The 24,557-nt window shown below is 37.5% G+C and overlaps 2 protein-coding genes across 2 annotated transcripts in view; both read right to left on the bottom strand.

The window, feature by feature from the left end:
* Positions 1-1,784: 1,784 nt before the first annotated feature.
* LOC149811308 (small ribosomal subunit protein eS27y-like) lies at positions 1,785-2,985 on the bottom strand. The gene is made up of 4 exons (XM_089992637.1): positions 2,902-2,985; positions 2,699-2,800; positions 2,426-2,454; positions 1,785-2,295 (listed from the first exon to the last, which is right to left on the bottom strand). Exons 1-4 carry the CDS (start codon positions 2,902-2,904, stop codon positions 2,169-2,171), a joined length of 261 nt encoding a protein of 86 aa, XP_089848763.1. The 5' UTR covers positions 2,905-2,985; the 3' UTR covers positions 1,785-2,168.
* A 9,213-nt stretch (positions 2,986-12,198) lies between these two features.
* LOC149811307 (calcium-dependent mitochondrial ATP-magnesium/phosphate carrier protein 2-like) overlaps positions 12,199-24,557 on the bottom strand; it is a 38,137-nt gene continuing 25,778 nt past the window's right edge. Inside the window, exons 3-5 of the mRNA XM_089993350.1 lie at positions 14,284-15,069; positions 13,837-13,927; positions 12,199-13,062 (exon numbers count right to left, since the gene is read on the bottom strand). Coding sequence (XP_089849476.1) covers positions 12,870-13,062; positions 13,837-13,927; positions 14,284-15,069 — 1,070 coding nt within the window. The 3' untranslated portion in view covers positions 12,199-12,869. The remainder of the gene's footprint in view (positions 13,063-13,836; positions 13,928-14,283; positions 15,070-24,557) is intronic.

Genomic DNA, 24,557 nt, shown 5'->3' with positions numbered 1-24,557 from the left:
ATGCTTACCTATACACACTAATTCCAATCGAATGCGATTACAGATGCGTTAGGTTCCTCTAGCCTGATAAAAAGTATATGCAGATGTTCCCTTTTTTATTTTTGATGACAACCGCCTAGGAACGGAGCCCACTGGAGCCTTCTGGATAGTAAACCTTCGGTAGCAGCCTAATAAACAGGCACACTCACCAGGCAAGTCACAGGAAAATCCCAGTGAGAAACGAACACAATATGCCTGGCTACAAAAAATAGGATTGCAAGTCGAACTAAAAAACACATGGGCAATACCCTTTGCATGTTAAATCATCCCTATAAGTCATATTTGCTAGTGGTGCTTAGGCTTTGGCCCTCCTAGGCCTAGGCATCACCTGGAGACTTAAAAAAGCTGTAATTATTTTAAATATATAAAAATAATAAGCATTACAAAAATTAAAATATTAAATATTTAAAAGGAAAAAATTCCATTGAGACCTAACTTTTACCTGATATTCCAAAGAGCATCCCATGTTTTCTAAAAGGACATTTCAGGACCTAAATTTTCAATGAAATTGTCAAATAGAGTCCTCAGTCAGAACAACTAAAATAAATCAAGTTGTGGATCATAAAATTACTAAAATGCCTTACCGTATAATAAAATAGGCAAAACATACATAACAAGCCAAAGTGAAATTTATATTCCACGTGGATCTTACCCATGAAATCAACCTCAGGTCTCTATTTGAGGGTTTCAGTGAAAGGGTAGGTCCTGAAAAGTCTTTACAAAAAATGGGATTTCAGAAACCGTGGGACTGTTTTGGAATCAGGCACAAGGTAGGATCCTTAATGGAATTCTTCCATTTGGAAGATATATATCTAAAATGATGTTATAATATTTTAAGAATATGAATAGCAGGTACCCCATGCTAGGTGCTAGGCCTGCACTCAGGTCAACTAGGTGAGCACCTAGGAGTAATTTCAAGAACATATTCTCATCAGTAAAGAATGAACCCCTAACTACAACCACAACATGAAAACTAAATGTCTGGAAACAGATTTAAGGACATGAGAGATCATCAAATACTTCCGAGCAAACCAGAAAAGAGAAAAGAATATGACACAACAAACTTGTCATTAATTACAAAATTCAAACACAGCATAGAGCATCCAATCGAAAATCACAGTCTCCGTTTGATTGATGGAACGAAGAGTGGGCCACGGGAAGGAGCCTAAAAGTTGGGTACATTGTGCTGCCAATCAGTTCAGCTTCAGCCACACCAGCCTGATTACTTGTCCTAGCAAGTCAATGGGGCTCACAATGCACCCAGACTTATGCCACGCCCAATAAAATCCAGGCCTTGGAAGGCTACACTCAACTTGTAAGGTGAGACTCACCCCAACGACCCCTCAACAGGCATAATCTTACGAGGTGCGACAGGGTTGTTATTATGTATTGAAATAGGATAGCCTGAATTACAAGATGGGGCAAACTGTTACCATCATGTTGTGTTTTGGAATGTCAACGAAATCAAACCTCAGGTAGATACTGCAAAGCTCAACTCAGTGATAGGACAATGCTCGTTCCAATGTAAGATGATGTGCAAGCTCCATCGGAACTAGCCTGAGGATGATATGCCAGATCCAGATGGGAAGGAGTTAATAACCACTGAACTCATTGCCAAACCAGAAAACAAAAATGAAGATGGGGAAGGGTTGTTGGCGCTGATTTCAAATGGCTAGAAAGATCTCAGGAACAGGTTTACTTTTAACAAATACCCCTTGGGCCAACATAAAGAAAGGACCAAATGAAGATTCAGAAAAAAGTGTAGCTCACAAGCAGACATGAATCCAGTTACAATATGCAACCCAATAAGACATTACGAAATTTCTATTTGAGAGCAATGATCATGTCAAAAATTAATGTAGAAGCCAAAGTAAAATGCTAACTCTAGCCCAAAAATGAAAAACAAACAGTCAACAGTATTCCTGTACTCATAAAACCCAAAGACCAACTCGGAAGCATACAAAAGGAATGCACGCCTCACGAACACAGACAAGCTAAACAAGAGAAGTCACCCTTACACGAACGTGATCACAAAGAGCATAATGGAACCCATTCCACTTCTCTTTCAAAACCCGCATTATCTCAACTCACCGACCGAATAGACGAAAACAAGACGACATATTCAAGTCTCAGTCCCCCTTCTTCCTAAAAGAACAGCCCTCTGTTAGCCTCGCCCGGCCTCCTGTCGGCTGACACAAGACCGTCTGGCAATTCCCGCAGACTACTACTGTCTGAGAGTGGCTGAACACAGTCGTTCTGCAATTACAACCCAAAAATAAATCAACACAAACCCATCAAAACACACAGCACATGATCACCAAAAGAAGACCATGATCCCAAATCAACCAAGAAAAAACAAACAGCAAGGCAGATAATCAAAACTTACATATTGAAGCATCCTTGACATTTGACATCCTACAACACCCAAAAAAATGGATCTTGATAAATAAAAAACGCAAACAAAGAGACTCGTCTTCCTTTCCGCCTCGTTAAACCCTAAAATTTCTTTAACGGTGTTTAGATGCAACCACTTATCCAGATGAACGGGAGAAGGTGGGATCTTATATTATAGATGATAATGCAATTTCCCAGCTTATCCCGCTTATCACCCAAACACCTAAGAACAATCAGAAACGTCGCACCAAGTCCAAATCGTTACCATGAAGAAGGAGTTCGGTGATTGAACTAGGCGCTTGAGCTTGTGCTTCCTCTTCTCCAAATCCGCCGGAGGGTGGAGCAAATCGATATCGTTCGAGAGCACCTAAGGAGCGGGAAAACGTAGTGATAAGAAACGAGGAAATTAAGGAAAGATCGAGATAACAAATCAAAAAGCGCAAAAAGAGAGAGAGAGAGAGAGAGAACCATCTTGGAGGCGAGATCGGAGAAACCCTAGTGAGAATTTCTCCTGACGCAATTCTCAAGAGGAAGAAGAAATAGCGAAGGATAGGGTTGCGACGAGGGGGTTTGGGGCTATTTATAGGGAAAATAGGCGGGCTCTCGTCCGTCCGATGAAGCTCGTTTTGATCTCAGCCGTTCGCTCGCGTCACTCTTGACAGGGAGCTGGATTGTGTTGCGGCGGTTGGTCGTCGGGTATTTTAGGGATTTCAATGGATAGGGGCAGAAATCGGTATCTGACCTGAATTTGGGTATTATTCGTGTGAAATTGGGTTCAGAATCAGATTATTTGTATAACGGTCCAAAAATTAAATTTAAATTTAACAAATTTTATAATTTTTTATTTAAAACAATATAAACAATCTTTTTTTTTTAAGTTAATCATTCTAGGCGGGTTAGAGTACCAACAATCACCATAACTGGAATAAAATGCTAATAACATTGACTATTAAAATTTAATTCAATCTCAGTAATTTAAATTTACATCAAAGAATTTTTAGTCTAAAATAATGATTAATATATATTTAAAACTATCTTTAAAAAAAATATTGGCTCTCGACGTTGTTTCAGCATCCCGCATTCGTTGTGCAGCTATACATCATATTTTATCTGAAAAACTCATAAAATGGGTCAAACTTGTGAAAGCCCAGTAAGAAATACCAATACAGGTAAACCAAAATCAATATACATGAGACATACTACCATGCATTCAACTATCAAAACATATAAACATCCAACTCAGGTATACATGATCATATTCTCATAAATTCGCACAAATATGCAAACAATTATCCATTCAAGTATGCATATCATCACAGTCACAAAAATATCATTCATAAATAGTTATAATCTTATGCATGAGCAGGTAATTAATATATGCACTTATCATTGCAGAACAAGATATCTTTCATGCATAAGTGACTTTAAATGTCTTTATTTAAGTTTTTTTTTACGTGATGCATGTCATGCTTAACTAAATAGACAAGCAATTATGGCTTTCACTTCTTAGCCCTATGGGTACTACATAAGCTTAACCTGAATCAAGACTACAACTCAAGAATGTATATTCAAACAATTTATGGCTTAACTATGATCGAACACATTTCATCAGTCCTAGGTGAAAGACGACCTACTCGAAAGAGAGCTATCAACACTTTCATCTTAATGCATTAGACTTTCACTAATGAGTTTTGTGACCTACCATCCCGCGGCTAATATGGATGCCTTCTCCTATTTTCATGGTTGAAGAGACGCACCTTTTTGTGCTTAAAATATATTCCACGAAGCTTAGAGTACCACTTATTCTCTCATTATAACCCCAATAAAATTAATGTTCACATAATTATTCTTTTAATTCATTAATTTTATTGTTTATCAATACACATATAAAATGAATTTAATTTAAAAGTCAAGTTTTCAATTTGAGCTCATGGATGCAGAATTTGATGCCGAATATACTATCATGTCACATGTACAATTTGTAACATATCAAACTCATTTATGCATTCATTTATAGGCATTGATCATGATTAATTATATGCATCCATACGCAATCACGTAAACAACATAATGCACAACACATGCACTTCAATAGCAATGTGCATTCAATCATAAGCATGTAGAAATTAGCATTTTCGTGTCATGCCCCTTTAGGCGCTTAGTACCTGCATAAATACATTCTATGTTGCAATAGCATGTTCATTTAGCATTTAAAAACATAGGCTCATATCATACATTCATTTCATGCATTGCTTAACTGGTCCATAGCCAGTTCAGGACCTATTTAGGCCCATATCTGCTCAAATGCTTTGACTGACACTACTATATCATAGTCTGATAATAAAGTTTATACTAGAATATGCAAATTTTGTTGACTTTTCAATGCTATAAATCGCTCATAAAAAATTTTATGAACGAGAGAGACAGTCGATTTAACGGATCAATGTCAGATTTTACACGAGAATAACATATTCAGGTGAAACTATCAACATATATTTCTTATTTTCTTTTCACTGATATTCAAATAAAATCTATAATTTTTGTTTTCTTTTTTTTTATGGGTCGGGGTTAAACATAACCCCAATTTAATTCATTCAAAGTCACCAATGATTTTGAAGCAATAATCACAAGTATTTTCTATCGAAATACTGATTTTACTTTTAGAAACAACAACTTGAAGTATTCTTTCTCAGTCTTTTTTTCTTTTATCAATTATGACGAACTGAAAACATGTATTCCCACAAGTATATCAGTTCCATAATATCAGCATATGACAAAGATAATTTAGTAAGCATAAGGACTAAAATTCGCAAGATACATGGGTTATCTAAAAAACGGTTTAAAAAAATCATTTTGAAATATTTTTATTTCAAATCTTGCATCATAGTCATGGTCTGAATCCATGGTTTGTTTCACACATTCTTACATAACTACATATATTATTAGCATGGGATCATGACTATGACAGTCACACAGACAACCACTTAGACGAACAAGTAGGCCTTCATCATGAAAACACTTTTATTAGAAACATTTTCAGTGTTCTCCATACTACATATAAATTATATATATATATATATATTTGTTAGGAACTCAATCGACCCAATCCACTAAGGTTTGGTCATGTTGTTCCAACATTTATCAGAACTGGTCTACAAGTAGATCAGTTCGTGATCCCTCGTACGATCGGTTTTGACCAATTAGCCATGCCCGAAATACTTGATTAAGCTCTATAGTGCATTTATTATTATTTTTGAACAACGCAATGACCATATACACATATGAACTCAGTTTCACATTGAACCATGTTCATGGTCGATCCATACTTGAATCGGTATATGAATTCGGTAATCGCTTTTGAAGATCAATCTGATGCTTAATAGGTTATAATTGATATCGACTTCTCATATGTGATCATCAATGTATAGTTTTAACACTATTCAACCTCAAAATATGCTCGTGCATATGAGCTCCGATCTACTAGTATCAAATAGAACCCTTACCTTATTTTGTCGAAATCGGTAGGTGTGAAAGTTGAAACAACCGATTCAATGGCTCGATCTACACAATTCCTTGATCAATACACCTTTAATGGAGGTCCAAACCTATTATATCCAATGGAGGAAGAAGAGAAGCAAGAGAGAAGATGAGAAAAAGAGGGATAATGAGAGAGAGAAGGAACTAGAAAAAAAATCTAAAGGGGTCCAATATGGGGGTCATGAGCCCTCTAGGCTTTTTTTATAGCTTTTCTCCTCTCTTTTAAACCTTTCTAATTTCTCAAGTTTTAGCCCAAACTTTGCTAAATGCTTTTTACTAGTTTTCTAATTTTTTTTTTAATTTACTTATTATATTGCATAGCTATATATTAGATCTTATAATATATATTCATATGACATAGCTATATTATGTACCTTATATTTTTACATAAGTACATGGGGTCCACAAGCATGGGATGAACCCCCTTCTAGTGCTTTCTTACTTTCTAAATCCCAAAACCACTTAGCCTAACACTACTACACCACATATTTGGTAAGTTTTGACTTCTATATTTTTTTATTATTTTTTTTTTACTTAAAGGTCCAACCATGAAAACCTTCTAGGATGGGATGTCTCATCCTGATGTGTTCTTTAAGTCAAAAGTTCACACAAGTTGCGTGTGTTGGTTTTTGGCAAGTTTTGAATTTATTTTTCTTTATTTTATTCTTAACTTGTTTTGTTTTTAAGAAATTTTTGAAATATTATTTTCTAAGGTTTTTAACTTACAAGTTTTAAATTTAATTCCAGCATGAGATGCCACATAGGAGGACGCCCCACCCTATGGACCTCTACCACTTTATCAAACTTAATTAATTTAAGTTTTTAATTTTATAAAATCTATATTTAATATTTTATGTTATTTTAGAATCAGAATTTCAAATCCATACAAAACCCAATTCTAATTTAATACAATTACACTACATATATATCAAATTAAACCTAAAATCATCTAAACTCCTATTTGACTTTATTTTGACGAAGTTTGTCAGTTATTCTATTAAAATTCTAATTTTTCATAAATTCAATTTTGAATGTGAATTTCACTAAAATCAACTTTAGTTATTCATAAAATATCTTTTAAAATTTAGCTTAGACTAATTTGCATTTTTATATTTCTTTCTTATAAAAATTCTTATTAATATTATTTTATTTATTAAAAATATACTTTAAAAAATCACAAATATTACATCCAACTTCAATTTAAATTATAAATTCAATTTCACAAGGATTCAAATTATTGTATAATTAAAATTCTAAATTGGCATTCAATTTAATTATAGTTTAGATGAAATTTCGAATCAAATTCAAATCCAATTAGAATATCCAAAGTCTATTTATTAGATCTGAATTAAATTTAAATTTAAATCTAAATTTTAGAAATTAAAATCAAAATTCAATGAGACTCCAAATTCAAATGCACACTCAATATGAATCTTGACTAAATTGAAACTCAAATTAAATTTTAATTAAGTCCAACTTAAATTTAGATTAGATTTGATTAAAAATCAAAATTCAATTCAAAATAATTTTTCAAATTGAGATTCACTCCAAATCTAAATTAAAGCTTGAATTACAATTAAATTTCATCTTAAGTTTAAATAATATTTTAACATTAAATTTGATTTATTCTTCATAAAAATATCAAAAATTTACAGGGTTTACAATCTAAGGATAATATGGTGACCTTTTAGGGTACAGATGGGTCCAAGACTATACGTAGAGCAATAAGGTACCTAGACTTAGGAGGGATCTATATCCTTTCGGTCCTGTGACTGTATAATGGATCGGGATTGATACTGATAGCCGAGATGTTATGGGTCTACCAATAAGAAACATGCAAGTCACATTTGAATCGGGTCAGATTGGGAACAAAATATGGTTAGTCATTTTTGGGATTTGGGTCAGAATTACATATTCACATAATTTGCAGCGATCGGGCATCATGCATCGCCCACTTGGTTCTAAATTTGAGAGTGCATATGCACCAGTGGGGGTTGGCGTAGTGGGGCGGGACCTTGGCTGCTAGACGGACAGTCAAGGTTTGATTCTCATGAGTGATAGGCCTTGGGGGCAGGGGTCCCAGCCTGGAAGTTTTACGCTGCAGCATGACGACCGTAGGTATGGCAGGCTGAGCCAGCTCAACCAACTCTTCATGCTGGGTGCTATAAAAAAGAAGAAGAGTGCATCAAGTCAGTGGCAGATCTGACGGTGATGCCCCGTTCACCACATGGATGAATGGCAGACGGATGAACGGCAGGCTTGTTTAGTTTTTTGCTCATCTAAAACTTGAATGACTCAAAAAATTTGTGAGAACAACCTATCCATTCATGGTATTCTGGCCGCAGTTCATGAAATGAATGAACAGCATCCAAAGCAGCTCTACCTCTGACCCGATGCGGTCTCTCTAAATTAGTTCTGACTAGACCAGTTTAAACCTTTGAGGTAAAAATCAATAAAGTTTGTCAATTTTAAGAGGAGCTTGCTAGTACATTAGTACCAGATGAACTCAAGTCATGACTGTATCCATGAATCCAATATGGGATTCAAGTCACATTTAGATCTAAAACTGGATCCACTCTTTAAAATTCAGATCCAATATTTAGTCCAGTTTACCCGTATCCAAATATTTTCATCACTAATCAGTCACGTTGGCAGACCAAGTTGATTGGATTTCCGAGCCACATTGTTGAGCCCCAGACCAGTGTCATAAGTAGATGTTAAGCTTACTCGGAAATGAGATGAGCAGTTTATATCTTGATTCAGTTTGGTTTCAAGTCAATGAGACATGCTCATTAGGTCCTACTTCAACGGGACACAACACGACACGCCATATGACACGTTGTAGCATATATAAACGACGTTTTATAGATTTTAATAGTTTTTAATGCTTTTGGATAATAATTTCAATAATAAGTATATTTTTATTTTTAATATATCAACAAATAGTTTCTACCAATTAAATAGTGTTTTCATATTCTACCATAGGTAAAACTAGGGGTGGCAAAATCTGACTCGACCCGCCAAGCCGCTTCTTAGCCGGGTTCGTGTCGTAAACGGGTTGACCCGCCTAACCCGTTTATTAAACAAGTCGGGTTTGTGTTAGGAGTATGCCAACCCGGTTGACCCATTTAATAAACGGGTTAGGCGTGTGGGTCAACCCGTTTACCCAAACCCGACCCGCCCGCAAACCCGTTTACCCGACCCCGATCTGCCCACCAACCCGTTTACTCGAACCCGACCCACCCTCAACTCGTTTACCCGAACCCGACCTGCCAACCCGCCCACTAGCCGGCCAACCCATTTACCCGACCGACCCGTTTATTAAACGGGTTAACCGTGTCGTGTCGGGTTACCCGTTTAATAAACAGGTTGGGTTCGTGTTGAGGTATGCTGACCCGCCAACCCGATCCGATTGCCACCCCTAGGTAAAACCATAGCTAGGTCTTATAAGGATTATAAGAACCAGAGTCAGTGCATACCCGGTAAAATAATATTTTTTTACATTAAAAAATCTGAACTCAGGTTGGACCCAGGTTTGGTATGAAATATCACAAGCCATATCTACTCTGTGTACTAATGGGAACCTATGGATCTGAACCAAATTATTAATCAGACCTTCTTTATTACCATACCCATATCCTATTGGATTCATTAACAAATTGACACCTCTAACTAGAATTATGGGTGTGAACGAGTAGGGTTTAGTTCGGACCCAAGTGGGACCAAATCCAGATTTGATTTGAGATGCTGGTCTCAGGTCTGGACCTGAATCCATCGGACCTACAAGGAGAAACCATACCTGGATCCTATAAGGATAACATGAACCAGACCCAGGTCATACCCGGTAAAATAATATTCATCTTTTTTACATTGAGAACTTGTGAATCTTAGTCGGAACTGGTTTTCGAGAAAGCCATTCCGCCGGGAGCAAGCAAAGCGAGCGGTTTTAAAGCTCGTGATAGCTAGACCGCTTCTGCAAACAAGGTGCAGTTTCCGTTCAAGCTGCTTAGGTAAGAATACAGGGCGGGCTTGGGTCTGGTACAAACATTTACAAGCCATACCCAAATCCATATATTAATAGGACCCTTTGAGTCTGACCCAGATTCTAATAGGACCTCCTTGTTTATCACCAAGCCTAACCCTATTGACACCCTTAACTAGAATCGCTAGTCCAAGTCTGACCTAAACCTAATTCTCTTACGCAGTCAAGTGCACATCCGGAGTTTCACATCAATGAAATGGCCAGGGCGGAATTCATTGGATTGATTGCGCTTGTATGCCAGTCTAATCCAACTCCGTAATCCAACTTCCAGACAAGTGTTGAATTTCGAGTAGAAGTGTTTGGAGAGAGAGAGAGATTGAAATATATTGTTCCATGATGCTTCTTTGGCTTAAACAATTTATGTCTACTATTGAAAAAGAAAATTGTGGGACAAATGAAAGTGAGTCTTATGTAAATATTGTAGTTTCATACCAACTGGGTCTCCGCTTGTCTGGAAGGAGCAGCTAGTGCACGTCACCTTGTGTTGGGACGTTGCAAGTTCAAATCCCAATGGTATTGTTGTATAACTGGTAGGGGTCTGCCTAACCTAGGGGTGGCAAAATCTGACCCAACCTGCTTCTTAATTAGTTGGATTAGGGTTTGGCTTAAACGGGTTTGTGTCGTAAATGGGTTGACCCACCTAACCCGTTTATTAAATGGGTGTGTTAGGGGTATGCCAACCCGCTTAATAAACGGGTTAGGCAGGCGGGTCAACCCGTTTACACGAACCCGTCAACCCACAACCCATTTTTGTGTTTCTAATTGTGTTATTCGGGACAACCTATTAATAATATATGAGACTTGATCTAGAATTTTCAAAAAAATTCAGCACCAAAACTGAAATTATTTCTTTTAAATAAATGCTTACAAGTAAAACGAAAAGGAAACCCTAATCGGGTTTCCCTTTTCGTTTCTCTGAGAAAATAAGAGGGAGAAGAGCAGTCGGAGATGCAGGTGATCTCCGATGAACAAGATGGACCAAACCCTCTCCAGCTCAGAGGAGCGACAATGGCGATGATGTCCTTCTCAATCGTTGCCTCTCACGACTCCTTCTCGACAAAGCAATGACAGAGACGGTGAGGGTTTCCCACCTCTTGCAGTGGCGTACTTCCGACAACACATGTAGCCCTGCTCGGGTCGGCGTGTCTATGTTATTGGGTCTACCCATTTAATAAACGGGTCACCGTGTCGTGTAATCTTATCGTGTCGACCCGACCCGTTTATTAAACAGGTTAACTTTGTTGTTTTGGGTTACCCATTTAATAAATGGGTCGTGTTCGTGTTTGCCACATTCGACCCGTTTAATAAACGGGTCATGTTCGTGTTGAGGTATTCTGACCCGCCAACCCACCCCGATGGTCACCCCTAGCCTAACCCCATTTAGACTTAAAAAAAAATTTGTGTAGTTTCATGCGGATGAAAGCGAGCATGATATCTAGTCATTTGTTGTTGTCGATTCTGTTCATCAGTAATTTAGTGCATCATAGAATTGACAAATTGAAGAGACATTTGGTAATTTTCTGTTTCATTTGGATTAAAAAAGGTTGGACAAAACTAGGTTTAGTGAACTTCCAAGGCAAGGACCGGGACGGAGACTGGGCTGGGGGCATGGATGGTAATTTTGAGATGGGGGTGGAGTTCCAAAGTCCCTCTGCCATGGGGGATGGAGTGAGGATGAAGGGAAAATTTCTGAGATGGGGGGGGGGGGGGGGGTGAAGAGCTTGTCCCCTGCGCGCCCCTCCGGGGGGGGGGGGGGGGGGGGGGGGTGAAGAGCTTGTCCCCTGCACGCCCCTCCCCCTCAGGTCCACTGCCATCTCTACCAAGCATCCACCACTAACATAGTTTGACCAAGTTTTTACTAAATGCATAAACTCCCATTCCAGTAGTTTACAAAGAGTACCAAATTGCAACTGCAAATGACCCAGCAAAATACCCAAATATACTCCTATGGCAGAATTACAACAATCACTAAAATTAATCTCAACTTGTGCAGTCAAACAATTAAGATTTAAAGAACCTCAATAAATAGCCATAAAAAAGAAAGGAAAAGCCAAGTCTCCGTGATTCAAATCAAGAAGGGCAAGTTAAAATAGGTTGCAGACCAAGTGAATCAAACCGAACCTAAGGCCTAGAGGGGCAGAACACAAGACTCCATGGAACTGACCTTTAAAGCTGCAAACCAAGAGTATAATCCAATCAAATAGAACTAGAATTCAAGCAGTATTCTTGTTGGTACAGAGAGAGAGAGAGAGGTCTTGCTTGCTCAAATACCCACAAAACCAAAGTGAAAGTCTTCTTTTTTACCTGTCCAAATACCTAACCCAAAACTGCAACTCCAATATTTGGTGTTGACTCATTAATGAATAATGTTCATACAATATAACAAGTCATATCCTAGGGCACAAAAAGGGAAAAAACAACTACCTTAGTCTTGACTCTTGACATACCGGGGTTATTGCTTCATGGGCAAAACAACCCAAGAAATGCTGCAAAGTGGGGAATGAATCTGAACTGGCATAGATTTCACAGTTTACTCTGAACATGTTATTCTACCGAAAATTTGTGATGGATGCCCCCCAGTAAATAAGCATTTACCTGATGGTTTGCGCCCATAAATTTGAAGATGATATTAGGATTTTATAAGTTCAAAGACTGCACTTGTATCATGTCAACCCCCTTATAATGTACTTGCTTGATAGCCTGAAGGAAAAGCCGACTGATACCCATCTTTTAAGACATCAAAAGGCCTACCCAACCACCATCACCTTCATCATCATGGTAGCAATGTTGTCCTCATCACAAATTCAGTAGTCAGCCGTGGAGATAATTACTGTTGCCATCTAATTGAAGCACAATCTTAGTCAAGCTCAAGACTCTTCTTCATCGCTTCATAAACAAGGTAAGTTATGCTAGCAGAAGGCACCACTTTGAGCAAATTAGGAAAGAGTCCTTTGTAAAACCCTGAAACACCTTCATGCTTTAGGGTCCTCCAGAAAACATCAGACATTCCCTCATAGCCAGCAGTTGCAGTAGAACGCTGTGCTTGCATTCTGAAAATAAATGCAAACATTAGCAAACAAACAATGGTACTTGGGCCTTATTTTGATGTGCAAAAGTTCTCAAGTATGACTCAGTTAAGCAGCTAGGAATTTGTCAACATTGAATATGTATTACTGTCCTAGCTGTTTCATGCATAATTGCATATGGTTGACAAGACTATCTTGGAGAATATGTTGATTCAGACTACAAGATAATCAATAGAGGAAAAAAATATTTAGTGGTCCAAAACATACCCTCTATAAATCCCTGATAATGGCAGTGCGTACTTTTTGTGTGGAAAGAGGTTACAATATGAGTGACACAGTGGTGGATGTGGTAAATAGTTGAGGCTGTATCAGGAGTTAACAAAATGGTGCTAGAAGGGGGGCCAGGAGTAGGATAATGGCCGTGGCATGCATGCTACCCTTTGTGGAGGAGATAGTAAAAGCAGTACACACCAGAGGTAACAGTGGTCTCGATGGTTGTGAGCATGACAAGTTGGAGGTTACATTAGGGTTGCAGGATAGTAATGGTGATGGAGATAACTTGTCCATATATGCAAACAAGCAGGCACAAGCCCAAATTTCTATAGCAACTATTTCAATTGAACCGCAAAATACCAGCTTGTAAAGCCAAGAAATTCAATGATTCAATTGGATGCAGCATGGGCGAAGTCCAGGGTAGTTGGGGACTCTAGAATTGATCTGACTCAGTTAAACCCATATATGTCTCTCCAAATACAAATAATGCAGAGCCTAAGAAACAGCACTTCCAGTTCAGCATACCTTGTCCTAATAACCTGCAGGGGATATACACATGTTGCTCCAAGGGCTCCTGAAATTGTCCCACAGCCAAGTTGTACGAGAGGGCCAGGCTCTACAGAACAAAGATTCAGATAACAATTACTCAAAACACTGTAAAGATAGAAAAAAAAAGTTTAAAAGCAATCCGCTTTCAGCTGCAATTGAACCACGAGGGCTAAAATTTATCGTTACTAGTACTACATTTTCCCTCAAACTACACAGATCAGGTAGTGTGTGATTTTGTGCATAATAATCATATGCCTGCTAACTGATAGCAGGCCTCATTGAACACAACAGTTCATCGCATCCAACAATCATGTCTTTGAACTTGTATCACATAATTACTGATTACCGATATGAAGAAATACCTTTTCCCTCAAATGAATAAATAAATTTTCTAGAAAATGATATAAATCTAATAGCACTTACCACTATCATTCAAAATATATATTCTTGACATATCTTTCAAAGTCTCATATGCAGCCAGATCAATGCCTGCATAAGGAATCATCCCAAGGAGGGATGGAAAGAGACCTCTGTAAAAAGCACGTGGTCCTTCCTGAATCCATATATCTTTCGACAATGCTCCTAACTCTGGAACTTTTCCACCTTCACAAGCATAGGTTTGTAATCGAGTTTTTACAAGATCCATCGGGTATATTACAGTCTGTGCAATTGCACCAGCTACTCCACCAGCAAAAAGGCGCCCAGAAGTACCTATATCAGCTTTATTCCCCCCTTTTGCGTTGACAACGAAATTCTTGAGCATTTCATAAGTATAGAACCTTATGGCAGTTTCAGGTGCCACCTTTATCACATTAATGCCATTCCCCCGAAAAAAACCCCCAAAACGACCATCCTTCCAGATATCTTTTATCGCTGGCATAATATAGGCACGTGTTGTTTGCACTTGCAACACCACTTTTAGGCGATCCAGAGGAGCAGTCACAGTCCGAGATGTTGCACCTGCTACTCCCCCTGCTATCAAATATTTGCTTGCATGTACATGTTTACTGATTCCCTCTGGTATGACTGCTTGTTCCCCTATATCCACAAGGCAAACTCTTTCCCAGTAGTGGTAAATGTTTTCAATTGTTGCTTCATGGGGATAAAGAAGAAGGAAATCCCTCCATTCTTCAAAAGTAATTATTCCGTTATTATCCTTATCCACATGCTCTACAAATCGAGCTAGCTCCTCATCATCAATTTCAATTCCTGCAAAATGGAAACTGGGATAGCTTATGATGAATGACATCAAGTGTTGAAATGCACCAATTGGAAAGATTCAGTCCAAAAAAGAGAGCAGGAAACACTTGGTATGGTTCAAAAATTATGAGAAAATGAATCAAAAGTCAAGATGTGAAAAGGAAGATAAACTTAAGAAGCAAGGCTCCTGATCTTCGCCATCTAAACCATAGTTCACACTTCACATAAAGTTGCAAAACAAGTGAAATTCTTCCCAGCCATAAGCTGTTCCTTCGAATTATGTCAAGCGTAAAAATAAGCTAAAACACTAGAGAATGGCATTGTCTCGTCTATAGACAATATAGAGAAAATAAACATAGTGATTGTTAAATAATGTAACATAATATGTAATCTTATAGTTTTTAGTATACTTTTATAGTTTAGTTAGGATTAGGTTAGTTTCTTAGTGTAGTTAGGTTTTTCTTTAGTTTTAGTTCATTTTTTGGACCTTTGTAGACATTATGCTTTTTTGACTAAAGTCAAAGCATAAAGGAGAGAGTCGTTGGACTCCCAACGGATCTATTTAGAGCCGTTGGGAGCCCAACGACTCCCTCATTCCTCCTATTCCATGCATTATAAATATGGGGTGTTACCCCTTTGTATTTTAAGCTTTTGTAAGGGTGTGTTGCCTATTCAATAAATATATTTTTTTTCTTCACTCTTGTGTATACCCTTTTTCAAGTATTGTTGTATGAACCTGATGCAGAGCATCCTGAAGATACAAGCGTTGAAGATGAATTGGATCCAAATCCAAGTCCCAAGATCCGATCCAGGATGCAATCCATGGCAAATCCAATCGAGCAGGACCATCTGGGTCAAATTGGACCTCCGCGTACCCAGATCCATTTTTAATATCGTGCTGCAATATATGAGATATTTTGTATCTTTCTCAAAGATTGTACTTTTATGTTTCGATTCCATTACGTCTTCATGAAATCATATTTTTGGATATTTTGTCGACAATCTTTATTTCATGTAATCTTTTTTTATTTTTAGGAGCCGGATTCTACGGATCTGGATAGTTTTATAGCCCTATAGGATTCTTTTGTGGCACTAGAGTGTGTATGGGGAATGCGGATAGTTTTTTATTTTTCATAATTGCATTTTTCTAATGCATTTTTATGCAGGATCCAATTCGCTGCTCGATCTGGATCCAGATCCGAATCTCGATCCATTTCAATGGAGCCCTAGTTGGCGCCATTGGGAGTGGACCATCTTAGCCTTCATTCAAATCCAACCTTGACTATTCCAAGTCAATATGGCTCTTGGACCTCTTAATGGTCCTTAGCCAAAATTAGCTTAGTCAAAATTGTGGGTTGTGCTATACTTGGGAAGGTCATTTTCCTCTTTAATGTGGCTCTTCTCCAAGCTTATTAATCAAGGGGGGTCGACCAAGGGAAAGCAATTTTTGTTCTGAAAATTTCAAAATTTTCTTGGTGGAGAAGAAGTGTTTGAAGGGTGAAAACAGTCTCAGTATTTTGACCATATCTCCCTAGATACCAGTTCATATTGCACGATCTTTAGCTTGTTGAAAAGCTAAGATCTTGTTCTACAAGTTTATTGTTTACCATTTTGCGTGATTCGGCTGGGTTAAGTTGCTAAAATCCATGGTAAATTTCCTGCTGACAGCATCAAGCCCTTTTGCTGGTGGAAAGCTCGAGTTTGTGAGTTTTTTTTTTGGAATCCCTTTGGTGAAGACCGATCTTGACGTGTTGTTGTGTAAGCACTTAGGTTCGCCATTGCTGGGTGTTTAAGCTGCAGTTCGTAGGGTTTCAATTCGGTGTCGGCTGCTTCCCAGCGACATTCCATTGTCACCTTCATCCAGGTAACAAAATCGTTGGTTCACTTGTTCCTTCATTTCATTTTTATGTGTTTTCTCATTACATATTTCTTGTAAGTTGTTGCAATTTAGTTGTTGATTTCAAAGGTATGATTAGAGGTATTTTATGTTAAGGATTGACTGTTTTGTTCAAAGTGTTTCCTGGATTATTGTGTGTTTTCGAAACTCGTTTTCTTCTAAGAAACGAGATTTTCTGTTATGAAGTTGTCAAGAATAACCCCGAAGAAACGATCATATTAGCCTCAATACTGGTCAGTTTCTGGCGTTCTTTAGCTTCCCGAAAAGCTAAGACAAACATCTATAACTTTGTAGTTGAGGCCATTGCGTGAATCGACTTTCTGTATCCCTGAAAAGTGCTGATAAGATTTCTGTCAGACAGGAGTTTACTATCACCTATGTGGTTCAGAACATACTTGGAGGTGTTCAATATTTTCTAATTATCTTGAGATTCCCTACATGAAAAATCGATTTGTTTGATTATGTGGAAAGCTAGAACCTAGATCTAAAACTTTAGTGTTCAGAGTCATAGCTGAATCCCCGTTTAGGTGTCTTAAAAATATCAGTCTTTTTACTATTGTCAAATAGGTGGAAATTTAATTCACTTGATAATATCTCATACAATTTCTAGAATTCAAAATTTCGTAGAGACTCATAAAAAACTCAGAAAAATCCAAATCTTAGTTCGTTGGAAAGGTCTGGATGTGACCTACGTTTTCTCAGTTGGTGGTTTTCGCAAACTCCACTGTCTGACGGGTCAAAAACTCCTTCGAACAGACTGTCCGTGGAGTCTGAAAGTCTGTCATAGATGTGTCTGTCTGTCCCAGTCCCGAGCCCGTGGAACATACATCTCTGATCCGGATCCAGTGATTTTGGATTCGTTGGAAAGACGCGTGAGTCGTGCACAACTTTCCTTTGGACCGCCTCTATCGAAACAGAGCGCAAGAGTCCCGAAAACCCTATTTTACTGAGTCCTATTCGGACTCATCTTCGTAAAAGCTTCCGCACGTGTTAAGATCTGTTTGGATCTTGGATCGTGGATCGGTGTTTACCGAGTCCATACCATTTTGGTATCAGAGCCAGGTTGCCAGATTTCTTAATCTGACAAAATTCTCGGTGTTGTGGAAGGTCAAATTTTTGTTTTTAGGATCCATGCGCCATGTTTGGGCAAACTGGATATAGGAGTCGAAGCGAGTATATCCCTGAAAAGGACATTCGCGACCTTAGGGATGGAACTCAAACCTTGCGACGTCAAATCGATGATCTTCATCGTAAAATAAAAGATTTTACCAAGGAGCGGGAGAAGCCATTCGAGCGAAGTCAATGTGTTTTTCAAAGAATGCGTAGAACACTTCCTTATGACTCTAATGACCGATTTGAGTCAGAACGAGATAAGAAAATGAGATTTTTGCAAAGTTAATTGCTCGCTGAACAAACTCGGATGGCAACGATAAAATCTAGATTTTGTGAACTGAAATTAGAGGAAGAGCTTCGTCATAGATCGGATCTGCTTCGATCCTTGAGGGCGTATGGGTGGTCTGACTCCGTTCGTGGGTCTGACCCACATCAGTACTCGTATGCGGGTAGAAAGATAGATCCGCCTAGGAGATCCAATCAGGAGTCTAGTGCTTCAAATCTGAAAGTCCATTATGTGAATTTTTCGCAAAGGGAATCGAAGCAGAGCCCTCGTACGCCCGTCTCATCCTTTAGTCCCCGACCCAACCCCACCTCATTTAAATATGATAATTCTAGGGTTAGGTTTGAAGAAATCTCGTGTGTGAGTTGCGAGGACGAAGAAAGTTATGTTTCTTCTGACTTAGAATCTCAATAATTTGAAGAAGTCATTGGAAAATGAGGATTGGGATAGCGAAGAAGAGTCCCTGTGTGAAGAAATTAATCGCACTCTTGTTATTTTCATAAAGGAGCCTCCCGAGGAGCCTTTTCATGAAATGATTGGTGGACCGATATTCGATGAAGAAATCGAGAAGGAATCCTCACCTAAAATTGAGAATGTTCCTATGTACGAAATTCTTGATGTACCAATTTTTGAGAAAATGTATAAGGAGATGTCCCACATTTCTTCATTTTGGGAAATCGAACCTATAGAAGACTAGTCTGGTGTCAATCTTGACGATCCGATCTTCGAGAAATTTTATGAGCACATAGAAGAAACGGTTTTCCCTTAAGATGCGACTGACATTATTGTCAACAATAACCTCTCAATCCTTATTAGTGAATTCATCTTCGATAAGAATCTCAAATTTAAAAAGCCCTATCATAGTATTGAAAATTCGATCGAGATGTGTGATAAGAAGCTGTTAGGAATTGAAAATTTAGTTCACAATGAAATGTCTCTTGTTGAGTTATTCAAAAATTCTGAGACAAATACATTTAGAAATGGCAAACATGAAAACTTAAAAAAAAAAATTTGACCATCAGGATTTTGTTGATAATCATGCTTTTGTATCATTGATAAATTCATATCGTAATTTTGCTCTATTAGTATATTGGGTTACTTATTTTCAAAATGAATTGTCTTATGATTGCAAAACTCTATGTGAAGTTTGATAGTGATTAGCATGATACATAGACAATTTTTATCTATGAGTGATCTGAATTTTGTTGCAATCATTAGAGCCCTGATACATGGTCAAATTATTAAATATCAAGTCCTAGAAAATTTTGTGTTTCAATCTAATTCGTCTGAATTAGATTGTGCAAGAAATGTTAATTTGCATGTTTTTAGTCAAACCATAAATAATTGTGAGAATCCATGTGAATATTTGAGTAAAAACCCAAGTATGTTGGACTTGCATGATAAAAATCTTAATGTGTTAATATCTAATAGTAATTTATAATATTTGTCGAGCATGCATAATGGTTTAAGTATATATCTGATGTTGTCTACATTGCATAGTACATTTATTTTTCCTGTGAACAGACTCTGCGTTGATTTTATTTTGAATGTTTGCAGGGATTATGGAGCTTCGCATGAGAAAAACAAGGCTCCAAAGACGAAGCCTTTCGACCCAGGGGGGAATGATGCATAGCATCCTGAAGATCCAAGCTTTAAAGACGAATTGAATCCAAATCCAATTCCCAATATCCAATCCAAGATGCGATCCATGGCAGATCCAATCGAGCAGGACCATTTGGGTCAAATTGGATCTTCGCGTACCCAGATTCATTTTTAATATCGTGCTGCAATATCTGAGATATTTTGTATCTTTCTCAGAGATTGTACTTTTATGCTTCGATTCCATTGCGCCTTCATGAAATCATATTTTTGGATATTTTGTCGACAATCTTTATTTCATGTAATCTTTTATTTTTATTTTTAGGAGTCGGATTCTACAAATCCGGATAGCTTTGGTGCCCAATATGATTCTTTTGTGGCACCAGAAGGTGCATGGAGAATGCGGGTAGTTTTTTATTTTTTATAATTGCATTTTTCTAATGCATTTTTGTGTAGGATCCAATTTGATGCTCGATCTGGATCCGAATCTCGATCCATTTCAATGAAGCCCTAGTTGGCGCCATTGGGAGTGGACCATCTTAGCCTTCATTCAAATCCATCCTTGACTATTCCAAGTCAATATGGCCGATGGACCTCTTAATGGTCCTTAGCCAAAATTAGCATAGTTAAAATTGTGGGTTGTGCTATACTTAAGAAAATCATTTTCCTCTTTAATGTGGCTCTTATCCAAGTTTATTAATTAAGGGAGTTCGACCAAGGGAAGGTGGCTTTTGTTCTGAAAATTTTGAATTTTTCTTGGTGGAGAAGAAGTTTTTGAAGGGTGAAAACAATCTCAGTATTTTGACCATATCTCCCTAAATACCAGTTCAAATTGCATGATCTTTAGCTTGTTGAAAAGCTAAGATCTTGTCCTACAAGTTTATTGTTTACCATTTTGTGTGATTCGGCTCGATTAAGCCACTAAAATCCATGGCAAGTTTCCTGCTGATAGCATCAAGCCCTTTTGCTGGTGGAAAGCTCGAGTTTGTGAGTTTTTTTTTGGAATCCCTTTGGTGAAGACCGATCTTGACGTGTTGTTGTATAAGCACTTGGGTTCGCCATTGCTGGGTGTTTAAGCTGAAGTTCGTAGGATTTCAATTTGGTGTCGGCTGCTTCCCAGCAACATTCCATTGTCACCTTCATCCAGATAATAAAATCGCTGGTTCACTTGTTCATTCATTTCATTTTTTTTATGTGTTTTCTCATTACATATTGCTTCTAAGTTGTTGCAATTTAGTTGTTGATTTCAAATGCATGATTAGAGGTATTTTATGTTAAGGATTGACTGTTTTGTTCAAAGTGTTTCCTGGATTATTGTGTGTTTTCGAAACTCGTTTTCTTCTAAGAAACGAGATTTTCTGTTATGAAGTTGTCAAGAATAACCCCGAAGAAACGATCATATTAGCCTCGATATTGGTTGGTTTCTGGCGTTCTTTAGCTTTCCGAAAAGCTAAGACGAACATCTACAACTTTGTAGTTGAGGCCATTGCGTGAATCGACTTTCTGTATCCCTGAAAAGTGCTGATAAGATTTCTGTCAGACAGGAGTTTACTATCACCTATGTGGTTCAGAACATACTTGGAGGTGTTCAATATTTTCTAATTATCTTGAGATTCCCTACATGAAAAATCGATTTGTTTGATTATGTGGAAAGCTAGAACCGAGATCTAAAACTTTCGTGTTCAAAGTCATAGTTGAATCCCCGTTTAGGTGTCTTAAAAATATCAGTCTTTTTACTATTGTCGAATAGGTGAAAATTTAATTCATTTGATAATATCTCATACAATTTCTAGAATTCAAAATTTCGTAGAGACTCATAGAAAACTCAGAAAAATCCAAATCTGAGTTCGTTGGAAAGGTCTGGATCTGACCTACGTTTTCTCAGTTGGTGGTTTTCACAAACTCCATTGTCTGACAGGTCAAAAACTCCTTTGAACAGACTGTCTGCGGAGTCCGAAAGTCTGTCATAGACGTGTCTATTCATCCCGGTCCTGAGCCCATGGAACGGACATCTCTGATCTGAATCCATTGATTTTGGATTTGTTGGAAAGACGTGTGAGTCGTGCACAACTTTCCTTTGGACCGCCTCTGTCAAAACAGAGCGCACGGTTCCTGAAAACCCTATTTTCCCAAGTTTTATTCGGACTCATCTTCATAAAAGCTTCCGCGTGTGTTAAGATCCGTTTGGATCGTGGATCGGTGTTCACCGACTCCACATCAGAACCCTTGTGGTTCTTGTGTATGATCCATTTCAGTATTTTGGTTGAAGCTATTTGAAGCTTCGTTTGGTGAAGATTCAATAACTCAATCTTCTTACATGGTATCAGAGCAAGGTTGTGATCAAGCAACTCTTATCGGTGCATCGAAAAGTGTGTCAGTCAAATGTTGAGAAGAAAAGTGACATTCTTTGAAGTTGTGTTATTGCAAAAGTTTGGAGGAGCACCCGTACTCACTATCAGTGGTGGAGTACATTCTTTTTTCTCTATTCCTCTACTCTTTTCTCTTTTCTCTTTTCTTTGCCATTTCAAACCTTGTAAAATGGATGACAGTGATAATGTCACCATTAAACCCATTAAACTTAACGATTCCAACTATGTTATATGGGCTTCAATTATGAAGCACCTCATATGGGAGAAGGGGTTGTGGGGATTAGTGGATAGGACCGATTTGAAACCTAAGCTAATTCTTACAAAGGTTGAAGGAGAGAAGGAAATACCTCTTACGGAGGTTGAAAAAAACAAAGCCGTTACCACTTAGAAAAAGTGGAGAATGGGACACGCCAATATTATGTCTTGGCTCATAAGTAGTGTTGACATCAAGAAATGATCAAGTCTTGCAAAATTTGAACATGTCAATGATGCTTGAGACTATCTTAAGAGAATGTATTCTCTTAAAGATATTGCCCATATATGTAATTTACAAAACCAAGTTCGGAATATGGTAAACTATTAAAGAATATTACAATAGTTTGTCCGAATTATGGGAAAAGTTAGTTCTTCTTGAACTAGAGTGACATTGTCCAAAAGACATTGAACTCCGCCAAAATCAAATTAATGCGGAACACTTTATCTAATTTATTAATGGACTGAGATCAGAATTTGAATCTACCAAATTCATTATTCTTCATCGAGAAAAGGTTCCGTCAATAGAAGACACAATAGAGGAGTTGAGCATGGAGGAGAATAGGCTCAAGAATAGAATCATCAAGAGTGATGACGACTCAGTTCTAGCCGTCTCTAGATCGGGAAATCATGTTCGTACATACAAACCTTCAAATGATGGAAGGACAAATGATGAGAAAAATGAAAATGAATTTGAGAAAAGGAAAGTAATTTGTTACTATTATTGAGAATCAGGACATGTAAAAACTTTTTGTCCAAAATTGAAGAAACTGTATGAAAAGAAGGTTGCCACTTTTGGATCTTCTCAAGAATCAAGTGAACCATCCATCGGAAGCATGTATGGTGGAAGCACTACAACCTTTGCTAAAAGGAGCATCTTCATCCACTAGAGCCTCTGTATCTTCCGTAGACATCTCCGATCCTGGTAAATCTCTTTGGCTCCTAGACTTAGGTGCTTCATTTCATATGACACTAAACATTGATATGTTATATGAATGTTATAACTCAAATGGATCAAATGTTTTTACTGTTGATGGAACATCCCTTGAAATCAAGGGAGTAGAAAATTTTGAAAAAGGTTTTCCAAACTCAAAAAGATTTTGCATTCCACAAATTAGATATATACCTAAGCTCAACCTAAATCTTTTATCTATCTCACAATTGTCTGACCATGGATGTAATGTTTCTTTATCCTCTCGTGGATGTTGAGTCCAGGATCACCAGTCAGGGAAGCTGATCGTAGAAGGCCATAGAAAAGGAGGCTTGCACTACTTGCATTTTTTAGAAATACCCAAGAAGACATTGTGTTGTAATGTTCAAAAGGTTAACTTAGATCTATGGCACAAGAGACTTGGACATCCTAGTGTATCCAAGCTCCAGTTTTTTCAAAAGATGATTTTTTTTTTAATTTTAAAACATTTACATGTGAAAAATGCATTCTTGGAAAAATGAAAATATTAACTTTTCAAGAAAGAACTTGTGTCTCTTCACGACCATTTGAGTTAATACATTCAGATGTATGGGGGGCCGCACCTGTTATATCAAAAAGAAGTTTTATATATTATGCAATCTTCGCAGATGATTTTACAAAATATACTTGGATTTATTTTTTTAAACATAAATCTGAAGTTTTCTCACATTTTCAAATATTTTATAATATGGTCAAAAACCAATTTAAAAATAATATCTCAATTTTTGCACTGATTTAGGGAGAGTTTTTATCAAAAGAATTTAAAGATTATTTGAACATACACGGTATTATACATAAAAAATAATGTCCATATACTCCTCAACAAAATGGTTTAGTCGAAAGAAAGCATAGACATATTATAGAAATAACAAGAACTTTACTTATTACACATAAGTACCAAAAACTTTTTAGGGCGAAGCCACTTTAACATCATTTTATCTCATTAACATAATGCCATCCTCTTCACTAAACAACATCTCTCCTGTGGAAAAACATTTTAAACAAAATCCAGAT

Source organism: Nuphar pumila, chromosome 17 (assembly GCF_984573655.1).
Source record: "Nuphar pumila chromosome 17, dmNupPumi1.hap1.1, whole genome shotgun sequence".
Classification (NCBI taxonomy): Eukaryota; Viridiplantae; Streptophyta; class Magnoliopsida; order Nymphaeales; family Nymphaeaceae; genus Nuphar; species Nuphar pumila.
This window is presented reverse-complemented; position numbering and strand designations above follow the sequence as displayed.

Excerpts from the sequence above, each read along its gene's own strand:
- LOC149811308 (XM_089992637.1), bottom strand. Across the intron at positions 2,455-2,698 it reads CACCGAACTCCTTCTTCATG|GATGTCAAATGTCAAGGATG; the intron begins GTAACGATTTGG and ends TGGGTGTTGTAG. Across the intron at positions 2,296-2,425 it reads TGTCAAGGATGCTTCAATAT|AACGACTGTGTTCAGCCACT; the intron begins GTAAGTTTTGAT and ends TTGTAATTGCAG.